This window comes from Durio zibethinus, chromosome 15 (genome assembly GCF_047325235.1).
Source record: "Durio zibethinus cultivar Kanyao isolate XHJ-2024 chromosome 15, ASM4732523v1, whole genome shotgun sequence".
NCBI lineage: Eukaryota > Viridiplantae > Streptophyta > Magnoliopsida > Malvales > Malvaceae > Durio > Durio zibethinus.
The window spans coordinates 21,968,374-21,982,739 of NC_143176.1; the positions used below are offsets into that span (position 1 = coordinate 21,968,374).

General features: G+C 33.7%; 2 protein-coding genes and 1 pseudogene across 3 annotated transcripts; 2 read left to right on the plus strand and 1 right to left on the minus strand.

Annotated features, from left to right (window-relative positions):
• Nucleotides 1-1,955: 1,955 nt before the first annotated feature.
• LOC111301852 (uncharacterized) lies at nucleotides 1,956-3,466 on the plus strand. Its single transcript, XM_089744316.1, has one exon. It carries the CDS (start codon nucleotides 2,767-2,769, stop codon nucleotides 3,319-3,321), a length of 555 nt encoding a protein of 184 aa, XP_089600442.1. The 5' UTR covers nucleotides 1,956-2,766; the 3' UTR covers nucleotides 3,322-3,466.
• Nucleotides 3,467-5,926: 2,460 nt separating this feature from the next.
• On the plus strand, nucleotides 5,927-7,776 carry LOC111302157 (uncharacterized; annotated as a pseudogene). The gene is made up of 3 exons (XR_016327950.1): nucleotides 5,927-5,938; nucleotides 6,085-6,348; nucleotides 7,197-7,776. The product of XR_016327950.1 is annotated as an uncharacterized LOC111302157 (transcript).
• A 1,565-nt stretch (nucleotides 7,777-9,341) lies between these two features.
• LOC111301394 (putative E3 ubiquitin-protein ligase XBAT31) lies at nucleotides 9,342-12,696 on the minus strand. The gene is made up of 8 exons (XM_022897010.2): nucleotides 12,356-12,696; nucleotides 12,134-12,193; nucleotides 11,974-12,045; nucleotides 11,740-11,861; nucleotides 11,476-11,616; nucleotides 11,259-11,366; nucleotides 10,690-10,948; nucleotides 9,342-10,005 (listed from the first exon to the last, which is right to left on the minus strand). The coding sequence occupies exons 1-8, from the start codon at nucleotides 12,533-12,535 to the stop codon at nucleotides 9,610-9,612; spliced, it is 1,338 nt and encodes a 445-aa protein (XP_022752745.1). The 5' UTR covers nucleotides 12,536-12,696; the 3' UTR covers nucleotides 9,342-9,609.
• Between the last annotated feature and the right edge of the window lie 1,670 nt (nucleotides 12,697-14,366).

Here is a 14,366-nt window from a genome sequence, read left to right on the forward strand (position 1 = left end):
ACTAATCTTAATGCTCCTAAACTTTTTTTAACCAAAAAAATATTATTAACAGGTTGATTTATAATATATACATATATATATATTTTCATGACTTGGTTAATTATCTCATGAAACTAAGCCCTACCAACGCCGATCATATGTTGGGAAACACATGAATCAATGGCGGCAAAAGAAAAAAGAAAAGCAGAGAAGCGAGAAGCAAGGCATAAGAAAAGCAAAAGCAACTAGCAAGTCGAGAAATGCGTGGTGGGGAGATGATTGTTAGAGATGGGGAAATGATGATCCAAGATGGGAAGCAAAATCATTAAGCATGAGCATCAGATGCAATTATGTGCCATGAGAGTTTGTTTTCACTTTGATCTATACTATATATATTTCTAACATACCCCACACCACATTATTATCGTACCATTTTTATTTATTTCATTTTTAGTCAAGTGATATTAATAAATAATTTTATAGTTTGTTATACAAATGAAACTACATTATGAAAATAGACTAAACATGTTAATATATTATTTTTTAAAATTGATTGTATGAGTTAATTAAACAAAATTTTGAATTCATAAATTACTTTATTACCCATTTTCATATATTATAATGTTGCTTCGATTAGGAACAAATTAAAGTGCAGGCAAAATGCAAAATTTACCAGTGATTGTCTTGTAAAAATAAAGAAATACAACCGGAGAAAATCATGCACTAAAAAAAGTTATATTTTTGTGATGCGGTGAAATCCAAGCAATCCAATTGGCTCCCCACCTCTACCTTCAATTCGTATCGTGATGTTATCAATTCAAGATTAATTTATACTATATTTTTCATTTTTTTTGGTACGAAAAATTTAAATATAAATAAATTATTTAATTTCTCAAATCATGATAAGATGTGTTGTAATCAATTGAACCAATTATTTGTTGTTTTTATTTTTCATTTGATCATAGTATATATGTCATTTCAAGATATAAATATGAACCCTCATAGAGTTCCCAAAATCAGAAAGCCTACTAGTATATTACATATATATGTTGTTTAATTGGAAAGCCATGATCTCCCATTTGCTACAGGCTCCTCCATATCCAACGCAGGAATCCTAAGCCTTGCAGAAGGCTTATCCAGGAATGAAAATGGCCAGCATTGGGACCCATATGTGGAAGCATGCAGCCAAGGCAAGGCGGGCAGGCAGGCAGCTTTCTTATGTAAATATATACTGGAAACAAAGGCTTAAATTAATATAGCAGCATGATCGGATCTGGGGGAAGGTTTTGGAGAATCAGTGGTCATTGTTAAATTTCTTGTCATTTAACCATTTCTAATCTCTTAATTAAGCCAAATTTCAATAACCTTTCTCTTATTGATTCAATTTCCTCTCCTTAATCCGAATTTTACAATCATACAAGAGTCATATTTTGTCAGTTATAACGATGAATTTTATACTTATTCATGTAAATCATACATGTCAAAATTTGAATTAATCTAAAAAGTCTAACTATTTGTTTGATAATAATAAAATTTTAATTAATAATATATATTGAAAAAGATGCTATTTTCTATTCAAATTAAATGATAAAGGTATCAAATCGACTTGAAATGTTACATACATTATAGATACAAATAAATTGTTAAAATTAACTGTTAATTTGTAAAAATATTAATCAGATATAAAATTATAAAAATGTGTAAATATTTTATTTTACACTAATATAATTTAATCTCTTTTCGTATAATTTTGTCAAACACATTTATGTTATAATTGGAATCAATCATACATAATCTCATGCTCTTGCTATATCTTATAATTATGGCTTCAATTATGGTCAATGATTAATATATAGTTCATTAAGAAAGCAAAGTAAAATCAATGGCAATGATTTTGCTAGAGATCCATTGCTAGACACATTTATAGAACCCATCGATCCTGGCAGCCACCTTGGAAGAGATCCAAGAGTAGCAACAAATGTGAAGGAGTGGAGCTCAACATGGTCATGGCCTACGTACGGCAAACCAGACACCCGATAATGTCTCCTTACGGCCAATGCAAGCGACCCCATGAAGCCAATTTTCTCATAAAAGCCACACAAAACTTACAACATAGGCATGGAAATTTTTTTACTTTACTTGGATGTTGAAAACAAACAAAAAATAATGAGAAATCATGCAAAATTCTCGCGGGAAAATGTTGTAGTAATTCTTATATCAAACGGTCTGATCTTCCCTGTAGTAAACCATGTGCTTTGATGCATCTAAGATGGCAGAGATCAGAGATTTATATTGTTAGTTAATGGCTGACCCTTTTGATAGAGTACTGAAAGAGACTTCACCCTCTAAAGAAAAAGAGAGAGAGCTAAGCTAGAAAGAGACTTTTTATATAGAAATATGCCGAGAGTGAGTGAAAGGAAAGATTCTTGTGGGTGTTTTTATATATGCTGCGTTGGATCCTTCGCCGAAGTGGGTAGTCAAAGACACTTATCTCCCTTTCTTTCTCTCTCTTTCTCTTTTTCATCAGAAAGATCTTGAGAGCTATATTCCAAAGAAAAGCTGAGAGAAAAATCAGTGAACAATCAAGAAAGATGATGAATTGATGATGTGCTGAATTAAATCTGTTTGGTGTTTTTGTTCCTATATCAATATCAGGATTCTTTCTTCTCTTGCATTAGCTGATCGTCTCTGATCTTATTCTTGTACTTCAATATCAGTCACCGGTTCTTTATCCTAGGTTAATTTCTCTCACTGTTTACATTAATATTCTATCTCTTTTTTTTTTTTATGTACTCAAAATTAAAAGCATTTTCATTCATGGGTGTGTCCAATATTTCTGAGATGTTCTTCTCTGAGAAAGATTTAAACAGTACCATGGAAATCAGTTTCTTGGCTAGACCTCCTTTAGAATTCCAAGAAGAGCTGTGTCAAATTGCACCTTTTCAAGATGTTGATGATGAGGCTCAACAACAAATAGAAGAGAGAGTACAAGAACAACAAGAAGATGAAAAAGAAGACAAGAGCAAGTTGCTGATGTCTCCATTGGAGTTAAAATTGCCATCTTTAGGAGGAGAATTCAAGGTAAACGAAAATGGTGAAGACGATGAAAACAATGATGGGTTCAACACTCCAACTTCTTTGGATCACAAAATTCCTGTCATGCTCAAGTGCCCACCTGCACCAAGAAAACCAAAATCTCTCCCATCACCAAAACAAAATGCTTTTCGTCGGAGAATCTTACTTGATTTGACAAAAGAGATTGAGTCTTTATTTCCTCCAGCTCTTCTTGCAGATCTTGGGAACAAGATTAAGAAAGTCAGACAAGGAAGTGACTTCAAATGATATGATATATATCACGTTTATGTTTTTCTTTATATTATATATTCTCTTCCTTTTTGTATGGAAATTCCCATTTAAGACTGGCATTGGCATTCTATCTAATTAAGATAACAGTATGTTCTCACATCATCAATGCTAGATTCAGCTTCCTTTTAACGTTTTAGTTTCTTTTTATTCCTGTTTTTGATGTTTTGTCAGAGAAACCAGATCTAAAACTATATAACGACTTTGCAAAACATCAAAGCTGAAGTACAAGTCATCATGGATTTGAGCATTGGGTTATTGCTTTTGGCTGCACCCCACCAAGCAGCTAGATAGACTTGGAGTTCTCTCTGTCAAAGTTTTTGAATCAAATGAAAATGGAGTCTTCTTTTTTTCTTCCTTCTGATGAGTGCTCAAAAAATGGAATCCATTGACTTTGTTTGAGTTAAGAAAATGGGGTTGCCATTGACTTTCCCAACTCCCAAGGGAAGCAAACAAACTCCTTTGTTTTTAGTGCCACTTGGGTGAGCAAACCCAAATGGGATATTCATATTCCCTCTGATGGCAGACAGAAATTATCATGGCAGTAAATAAAGCCACAGACCAGAGCCAGATGTTATCCGCTCACCGGCCCTTTTGCAAAGTACAGGAATTTATAAAATTTTAACACAGGTAATCCATTCTTTTAACCTCAAACCATAATGTCTTTTTGTTACAAAAATGAATCATGCGCTACGGCTTGCAGGGTAGAAGAATTCTCATCTTCGTCGAAACAACCTGGTAATAGTTAAAAGGTACTTCGGCTAGCTTTGTGGTGGGATTTAATAGCATCTGCAGCATGCAATTCCCGACATATAATCCGTCAGAATTTCTGTTTCATGTGAAAGAACTATAAATGGGCCCTTGAATCTTGTCTAATTAGCTCAAAACTTAGCCCACATTATACTATTGAAGAAAGCGTATCATCCTCGGCTCAAGTACCAAGGCAAAAATGATTCTTCATTTGCAAGCCCATGAGCTGAATTAGTTGATTCTCCCAATGGTCAACCAAGTTGTGGGTTTGGCCTATGATTAAAGCCATAACTGATTTTGTGCCGCTTGGGTTGGACATTCCTCTACTTTTGTGCCCAAAACCAAAGGCTTAAGCTCGTCTGACAGAAAATATATACTACAAGGCCCCAATGCCCGCTCAACCTAGCGTCCATGTTGCATCAATTCTAATCAATCTGTCATCTCTCTAGCTGAAGGGCAGGATTTAACACATGAATCCTCCACCCCTCTGTGTTCAATTGCGTCACAAAGGAAAATTTTTGTTTACTCATTCAGTATAACTTTCTATGTCTTGAAATAGGGATCGGCTCTTGTTGTTCTTAGTAGAAAGAAGAAATTCTATTCATTCTGTAAGTGAATCTGGCAGAAACTAGGCAAGTAACTTTATGATGCACAAAAAAGAGTTGTTCCAGTCCAATTACTAAGTCTTGCAAGCTTGCAGAAACTGAATCCTCCTAATCTGTTCCAAAGTGAAGAAAAAAAAAAAAAAACTAAAAGAGAGTAAACTTTGTTGTAAAGTCCTTGGTGGACCCTGATGTTGCCTGTTGCTAGATCACAATCCAGATTATGGGAATTAAATACTGAAGATATGGTTTCCTTCGGAGCCACGACACTGAAGATGCAATGAAAACAGTAGTTCATCGGGTTCCTTGAGCCCCGCATTTTGTGGGTCCTAGAAGTTAAAAGCTAGGGCTGACACCACTATTTTGTGGACCAAAGGAAAAGGCACATACTCGATTGAGGTAAGACAATGACAAAGACTTTCTTTCATACATGCTTGTTATTGCCATCCACCAAGGCAAAAGTTGATCCCTTTACCTCATGGTGAAATTCTTTAATGACCATTTTACCATAATATTTTTGCACCGAAATGGCAAAAATTTTCAAGCAAATAAATTTTGGTAGTAACAAGAAAGCAACAAATAAAGCTGTTACTACCTTAAAGAGTTATTAACATGAATCATTACGCTTTAGTTCATTTTGGAAGCATGCATGGCTACAAAATGCTCTTGACTTGATAATGGTAAGGCAAAAAGATCAACAAAACCAAGGAAAGCAAGTTCACAAATCACAACATTTGTCAATGGCTGGCAACCATTTTAAGGTCTTGAAGAACACAGTTAATTGCAAGTTGGGTATATAAGTAATTTTGAAGGACAGAATCTGAACTTGTCGTGGATCTTTGCTTCTGATTAATTTATTTTTCTCAAAGCACATAATGATTTTGTTTTTCTTTCTTGTCAACAAAACCAAGGAAAGCAAGCAAAAGGAAAAAGAATGCTTCCAAATGATAAGACTTCTTACTCTTTTGTTACCTTTTTTGACTATCTATCTTCAGCTTGTTTTTACTTTGTCTGTAACTCTCTTTCATGACATGTAACTGTAAACATCTATATAGAGTTAAGTAGTTTACTTTACTTTGCTCAAGTTCTCAGTAATCTATAGTTTTTAGTTTTTTTCTTTTTTTGTTTTCTTTTCTTTGTTCATATTTCATGTCTAGTACTTGAGGTAACTATCAATTTTACTAAGATCAATCAACAGAAACATCCAACTTCAATAGTACTTTGATAGATACATGGCTCAACAGGTAATGCTTGTCTTCTCTCTAGTTCTTTTGGATATTCTCTCGTGGGTTGTCTCTCAGATTTTTTTTTTAATGTCTTTGTTTTCTTATAATTTCTCTGATAATGTGTCTACTTCTTGTTTGTCACATTGTTTTGCTTCTTATGATAGTACAGTTATGATAAGTTCCATTTTTTTTTTGGTTTCTTTTTTGTTCATTCTATTGTCTGTGATGTTAATTGTTCGGAGGGTACTGAACACATTTCTGATTTGATTTGATTGCAGGAAGAAGGTTGGCCCCTAGGATTGCAGCCCCTGAATGCGAGAGTTGGGCTGGCTAGAAACCATGACTACTCAGGATCAATATCATTCAACACTATAGTCACTGGTTTTCCAACTTCCTCTACAGATTCCTCTTCAGACTTGGCCACAGAGGTCAGTGACTCAGCCTCAGCGGAAACTAAAGAAATTTTGTTTAAAAAATTTTGCTTAGATTGGTACATTTTCATTGGTCTTGTCTTAGCAGTCATGACTCATGACCCATGATTGTATCGTCCCACTGTAGCCTTTTGGTTTTTTTTTATCAGTTGTTTTCTCCATGTACAAATATGTTTGATAGTTTTGAAATTTTACTGGAGAACTGTGTTTTTGTTGATTTAGTGTAGTAAATGGCTAACTGAACAGTCAATTTATTGCCATTTGCTAGAACTTTGCTATTAAATCATTTCTTTTTTGGGTATTAATGCGGCATTGAATCGTCCTTTTTCGTACACCATTTAATATAATGGTTTTTGACCAAGTTTGCTGGAAAGTAGTAATACTTAAAAACAAACACTCTTTTACAGCTCTGCTTTTGAGTTGTCATCTTGAGTCTGATTTGTTGCTTTCTACCATAGTTTTAAGAGTCTAGTGCTATTTGGTGCTTTTGTTCAGAGGCCGTCAAGTGCTACCGGCACTTAATAATAGCAACAACTGTAGCCAGCATGACTTTTTGCAATATGCTTGTGGTGGATATTTCACACAGTAATGTCAGCACACTGAGCAATACTGCTGCTGGATGCTCCTATATCAGATGTCAGATGAAGGACATGTTTGATGAAATCTGACAGATTTTTCTGTAAATGAAATGAAATATTACTAGAGATTTCAACTTCCCGAATGGCATTTAGCTCATTGTTTATATCATGACATTACGAAGAAAGGGTGCCTTAAGATTGTTGACTTAATTTATGTCTTATTGTCTGGATTTGATGTCATGAACTCTTTGTTTGCTTGAATTTCAGAGTACTGGGTCTTTTTTTCCATGACAAGAGCATTACACTTGGGAGCGTAATTGGTGTTTCTAGCATCTTGGAACTCTCCAAAATATCTGTAAGAGAAAGGAAAGCTGAAGCAACAAGAGAAAAAAGGAGCAACATTAACAGATCAAAAGTTTGGCTCTTTTCTTTATGCTCAAGGGATGATACTGATGCTGATCAGAATGTTAATGCAGACAATGCTCCATCACTTGGCCACTTCCTGGCGGTGGAAAGAAGAGCTGCTAGTGACTATAGAAGGAGCCTGAGTCCTACAGTCCATGGACCTGTTGAGCTTGCCCTGACTCAGCCTAATATGGAATCAAACTCCCTATTTGTTAATGGCTGCGTTGCTCCTCCTCGAACAATCTCATGTCATGGTGCAGATGCTGAGAATAGAAAGAATGCCAGATTAGATAATGATGATCACAGTTATGGAGTTCCAGTGCTGCTTTCATGCATGTGTGGGCAACCCTCCCTCTAAAGTGAATGACTTAAATGATTTTAATCTAAATTTTTGTTAGTAATTTAATATCTCCAATCGAATTTCGATTCAAAACAAAATTGGTATAATTCATGAACAAATTTATTTATTTGTAAAAGTAAAAAAATTTAACTATCCATATATCCGTATCGTAAAATATTAAAATTTATATATTTATATCATATTTTATATAAAAATTATATATTATAATTTATATCGATATAAATATAAAATATAAAATTTATTTTATTAAATTTATATATAATTATTGTTAAAATTTTAAATTTTTATATTTTATTTTTGTATTATATATTTTTCCAACCTCAAATACCACCTCCACTAGAACTACCGCCTCGTTTACGTGCGAAAATTAAATACTCAATTAATTCGCAAAGAAATTAATTTGGCTTTTTCAGGTATTTAAATGATATTTTTACGCGTGATTATCGACCATAATGTCCAATTATTACGGTACGGTATGACAATTATCCAAAAGATCCATTGAAAATGACCCTTTCTCGTAGATATTTTCTCTAATGCTTGATATTTTAATAATATTAAGAAGTCACCCAAAAACAACCTGATTTGATAGAAAACTTATGGTTTATCGTTGACTACCGTTATTAGTCGTAGTAATTAATTCAATTAATAAAGTTGAGATGATCACTACGTGTTTCATATTCAAAATAATTAAACAAAGAGACAAAAGGTTTGCAAATTGCAAAGTTACAAGGAATTATTTGACCCACTATCACTTTTTAACACTTTTCTATAAGCAAATCATAAAAATATATATTTATATTTAAAAAGTTAAAATAAAAATAAATTTGATAATTTAATTTATTAATTTTATTTAATTTATATATAATTTTTATTAAAATTTTAAATTATATCATTTTTATAACACATTTAAATGGTTTTATTGTTTATCATGTTTCATCAATGTAAAAAGTCAATAGTAAAATAATAAATTGCTTATAATACTAAATTTAAAGAAAGTTTTAATACATTTGAATATTGCCAATTTGGCCTATGGCACCTAATTAAATTATGACCAATTAAAAATGAAATGTGAAAACTAAGCACTTCTTACCAAGTACAACCCACTTAGAGCATATAATAATGATTAAAAAAAAAAAAACTAAGATTATGGGTAAATGGGAAGTAATCATGTTAGAAGGAAAATAAAAATGAAGATGCTAGTTAATATCTAACCAACCTAAATGCCATTAACAACAAATGGAATCTTTATTTTTATTTTTTTAAGTGCTTTTGACATCCTTTCTTAATACTCAAATACAATAATTGAACCCTATTTACTTAATACTTATATACAATGATTTTTCTGATTTATACCTTATTTTGAAATTTGGTTCACATACTAAAAATAAACAGGTAAAAAATTTTACCAATATATATTACATCTCAATCAACACTCTTCACAATTTTTCTGAGGTTATGGTGGTTTGGTGGGGTCAAGACCCAACTCTAGACTATGTACAGATGTAGTACTTTTTGACTCTTTCCAAGGGAGCAGCCATTGATGAATGTTAAAGTTTAGATTTTAGAAGAAAAAAAGATTTCTTTTTTCTTTTTGGTTTTTTTTTTCTTTCAATACTAATTCAGGCATCTAACAGACCTTAAAAGAGTCGAGACGAATAATGCTACTTTAATCTCCATTAAACAAAGATTACAACAACCCAACCCTGCAACTCACTTCTTTGCTTATTTTCCCACAAATTCTACATGGTAAATGGACCTCACCTATATCTATATATAACAAATGGGACCAGCCCTGACCATGATTGCTTGATTTTTTTTTTCTCAGCCATTTTTTTCTTTCATCGTGTGAAAGGGAATGTCCTTGATTAACAACCTGAAACTTTCAATCAGCAAGAGCTGCCAAAGTGCCATGTTTCAAGGCTTATCAATCCATTCATTTTCTGCAGCAATCATTTCTGAGCCACGGCCACTCATCTTGCTAAATGACCCAACTGCTGATAAGCTCTTGAAGCTGTTGCTTCCCTCCGTGAAAGTCCTTGACTTTCTCAATTTTCTCAGCTTTGAGGAACTAACATCGCCAATGTCATGATCAGTATCATCATGATTTTTTATCTTGGCTACCACCAATCGGACAATGGTGCTCCGGCAAAAGGGGCATACTGGGGGTGTTAGACTCGCAGTTGTGGGGTTTGGCTTGTTGTGGCAGCACAAGGCCAGTGTGCATTGTGCACACATCTGATGGCCACAGTCTTGAACTTCAATTGTGCAGATCTGCTCAAAGCATATACAGCATACTTCGGTATCACTAGCCTGCATCAAATTTCCCCAGTGAATATATCAGTTCCATTATTGCCAACTGCCAATTGTTATAAATAGTTCATGCACTGAAAGAAAATATGGTCCTTCACAATATATTCACAGAACAGCCAACGGATAAATAGTAGGTTCAATCCAAAAATGGATTATGGTGACCTAAATATAGATTTAGAGCATGCTAAAGTACAAAGTTTTATGCTGTAAATTGCTAAAGCCTCAAGACTTTGTATCACATCTCAATTTGCTAATGGACCGAACTAATATTGATGCCAGGAGGACCACAATTGAAACGTAGAGCAGGGGCAAGTCCATACATTTGATTACAAAGAAACCAGAACTGCCAAGATCAGAATTAGTGATACTAGTTTAATGCAAAGGATACGCCGTAAATGATTTTAACAAACATTCGGTGGAGTCATGGTCCAAGTCTTAAGTAAAGATACGGCAACTTTGGGTCAAATCTGATAATTCAGAGTTAAAGAAACTAACTTTGAACAAAAACCAAGTTAGTTAAGCTTAAAATAAAAAACGAACGCATGGCTTTGGGTCTGAAATGTTCAAGTACTGGCCCCAGGAATTTTCAAAACAATGGAACTTTAGTGAACTGGATTTGGTTAATATTAGAAAAGCAAAAGAAAAAGCAAAGAAAACATTTTAAGGAAGGCATTTGATATTTACCTCAGAAATACTGTCATCTAACCCAGAATCAGAATGTGAGGGTGATGGAAGTGAGTAAGCTGTTCCCTTCAAGATGTTCTTTTCCCTCTCCCTGTTTGCCTCCATTAAGGCCTGTTCTAGTAGTGATTTTGCTTCCTCATTAAGCTCACTAATGAACTTTAAAGGTGCTGGCCAGACAAGAGGTTCTGCTGATGAAGGATTTAGCAGAGCTGCACATGCTCTATGTTTGTGCTTTAGAGCAACTACATACGGTATTCTCCTGCAAAGATAAGAACATAACAAAAGCAAGCCTTAATGAAAATAATTATAAGCCAAAGAAAAAAATATGTTTCAACAAGCTCAAAATTTATAGCCAAAATAAATAGACATGTATTACCTCGCACATTGTAAGATAAAATGAATGAAAACAGGATCAAGGCCTAGGAATAGACTCTCGCCAGTTTACATAAGACCATTGAGGACAAATAGATTGACTCGAATGTGATGAAGCTAACTCAGGAATCTCTTGAAATGCTTTTTCAAAACATCATGAACAAAAGATCTTCAAGAAGATAATAATTAAACCATACCCAGATGCATCTCTTTGAAGACGATCTGAACCCCATGCCAACAACTTGCGGATGCAATCAAGACATCCTCCTCTGGCAGCCAAATGAAGAGGAGTGCTTCCTGGAAAACTGAAAAACAAGAAATTTTGAATCATATTGCTAAGCAATCATTTTGCTCATCTGTAAAAGATTGATACAAAAAATCAATTATGATCAATAACTTCACAAGAATTCTTACCCATATCCACCAGTTGAAGCACAAACAAGAGCACCATTGTCTAAGAGGATATGTACGCATTCAGGCCGCCTTTGGCGGGCTGCTAAGTGCAGGGGAGTGGCTCCCCTAGCATCTTTTACATTCACAAATCGTGCATATCCCCTGATATCAAATCAGATCCAAAAAAAATTAGATTAACTAAAAACCGATATCAATGACCCAAATTAATCAAAATAGATTAGGGAAAAAGAGTCAAACAATCTTGAGAGAAAAAAAGACCCCCACCATGAAGTAGCAACATGGCTAGATTGAGCAGCAGAGAGGATGGTTTGAAGGCAGTCAGAGTGGCCATAATAGGCTGCATAGTGCAAGCAAGTTCTTCCATGAAGGGAATCAAACATTAAGATCTGAAAGGCATATATCAGATCATTCAAATCAAAATTATACTTTGAATACACATAAATGAATTAAATTCCAACTTTCAAGAAAAAAAAAAAAAGAAAAAGAAAAATGTCTCACATTTGCCCCAGCTTCAATAAGCTTCTTCATACAGGAGATCTTCCCATGCATTGCAGCCAACATTAATGGAGTCTAAAGCATTCAAAAGGGAACAAAATAAAAAATAATTAAAGAAAATAGATAAGGAAAAGAATTTAAAACTTTCAAAATGAAAAATTACCTGCTTGTGACGATTCACTACATCCGGGTTCACGGATTTCTCCAAAAGCATAGCCAGAATCTACCAACAAAAAACAAGAAACTATCTTCACATCAAGGAAATGAAACCCAATATGGATTCAACAACCCAAAACTATGGTAAAAAAGCTAAAAAGAACCAAACTGAGTCCAAAAAAAATAAAAAAACAATCTTCAAAAACCTCCAAGGCGACTGACTACCCACCTCGATCCGGCCATTAGCAGCAGCTACATGAAGAGCAGAGTGGCGATCATAGACGGTTGTATGATGTAAAAGATTGGGTTCTCTCTTTAACAAAGCTTCCACAGTTTCAAAGTCTCCAACTTGAACTGCACTAAACAAACCATTCTCTTGACTCGCCCCACAACTCAGCCCCTGACCCATCTTTCAAGAGAGCAAAGGTTCACACACACTTTCCTCTACCTTTCTCCACCGGTCGTCGGCGAGGCACTCCGGTGGTGGCGAGAGCTGCTGCTGGTGGTGGTAGCCTGGCCTCCCCTTAATTTGGCAAAATTTTCACATTTAAGCAGTTGTCTTTCAAAAGCGAGTGAAGAAAAAATGCACTGGAGATTATATCTGTAGCTGCCCGAAGAGTGAAGTCGGAGCTGCCCGAGTCAGTTACTAGGACATAGTTTCGGGCAGATCCCGTGTAAATAATCCAAGGGGAATATCTCAGCCGTTGATTTCTTCGGTCAGTGCGCATTAGCCGTAAGATCGAAAATGGTAAATGGAGAAGATAAATTAGTTAAACAACAACGGTGAAATGTTCAGCCAATGAAATCGCAGAGTGTAAATTGGATTTAAGGTCGTTTTACCTAAAATACCCTTACTTAAATTTATATTTGACTTTTAATTTTCTTTCACATTGGTCTACTCGTCACAAACTGACAACGAGTCTGTTGCCCTCCTTACCAAAGACAACGACCGTCTCTAAGGACTAAAGAGGCGGCGTCGTTTTATTCACGGAAAACATCTTTCTTTGTTTTGCTTTTTCTATTTTTTTTCCCTTGTTTTTCTCTACTTGGCTAATTCATTTTATTATAGAATCATATTGCTTCATTCTTCTTTTTTTTTTTTTTCCTTGTTTCCGTTCTAAGGAGGCCGACTTAAGTTTTTGCGATACGAAGGACAAAACTTTTTCATCTTAATAACGTTACTAACTTTTTAAAACGTTTCATTTCTAAATTAATTTTAAAGTTAGCATATAATTTTTCAAAGATAACTATTAGAATTTTCAAAAAAAATTAAAAAAAAATTGTTAGCATGTTTTATGAGTTGATGAAGTGGAATCCATACGTGATTCAAAAAAAAAAAAAAAAGCAAGTCTTGACTTATAGAGGAAAGAAAGAAAGTCGGAATTATGATTTTGAGATATACACGTTTTGACGTTCAAATTAAGTAGTGTTTGTATTAGGAAAGAGATGAAGAAAGTAGTGATCGTGTAGAGTGCAAAGAATGTTAGGAAGAAGGGTGAGCTATACGGGGCGTGTCAAGTGTTGCGCATGCTCGCTTAACCAAGACAAAAGGTGTTATGGTATTTCACGAAGGACAAGTAGTGTTCAGGTGACACTCTTAAAAGGATAAGTGACATCTAGATGGTAGAATTATGAGAGTCTGCGAAAGTTTAGAACTGTAAATGAATCGAATATAAATAAATATATATTTATGGTTTGTTTGTTTATTTTTAAAAGTATTTCAGTTCGATTTATATTTGATAAAAAAATTATTGTGTTTATTTGAGTTTGGTTCATTTATATGATAAAATATTCGTGTTTAGTTCATATTTGATTTAGTTAAATTAAACGAACTTGTTTAGGGTTTAAAGATTTATGATTTTAGAGTTCAGGATTTAGAATTTAAGATAACCAACAAGTTTACAAACATAAATAAACGGATATGTTCATGAATAATAAACAAATTATAATCAAATAAATTTAAACAAACAAATCCTAAATGAATATAAATGAACCCAAACAAATATAAACAAACATTAAAATAAGATTATGATAAATAATAAAAATATAATTTTATTAGATTATTATAAACGAATAATAAATGAACGAGTTTTAAATAAATTTGTTCACAAATATAAATGAACAAAACATATTTCTGTTCATATTCGATTCGTTTAATAAATGAATATAAAAATTATTTAAAATCATTTGTTAAGTTTAATAAATAAATATAAACGAAAAAAAATTAAATATGTTTACGA

Excerpts from the sequence above, each read along its gene's own strand:
- LOC111301852 (XM_089744316.1), top strand. The coding sequence starts at position 2,767 with ATGTACTCAAAATTAAAAGCATTTTCATTCATGGGTGTGTCCAATATT.
- LOC111301394 (XM_022897010.2), bottom strand. The coding sequence starts at position 12,535 with ATGGGTCAGGGGCTGAGTTGTGGGGCGAGTCAAGAGAATGGTTTGTTT. Across the intron at positions 10,949-11,258 it reads CTTCAAAGAGATGCATCTGG|GAGAATACCGTATGTAGTTG; the intron begins GTATGGTTTAAT and ends TTATCTTTGCAG. Across the intron at positions 10,006-10,689 it reads TAGATGACAGTATTTCTGAG|GCTAGTGATACCGAAGTATG; the intron begins GTAAATATCAAA and ends AATTTGATGCAG.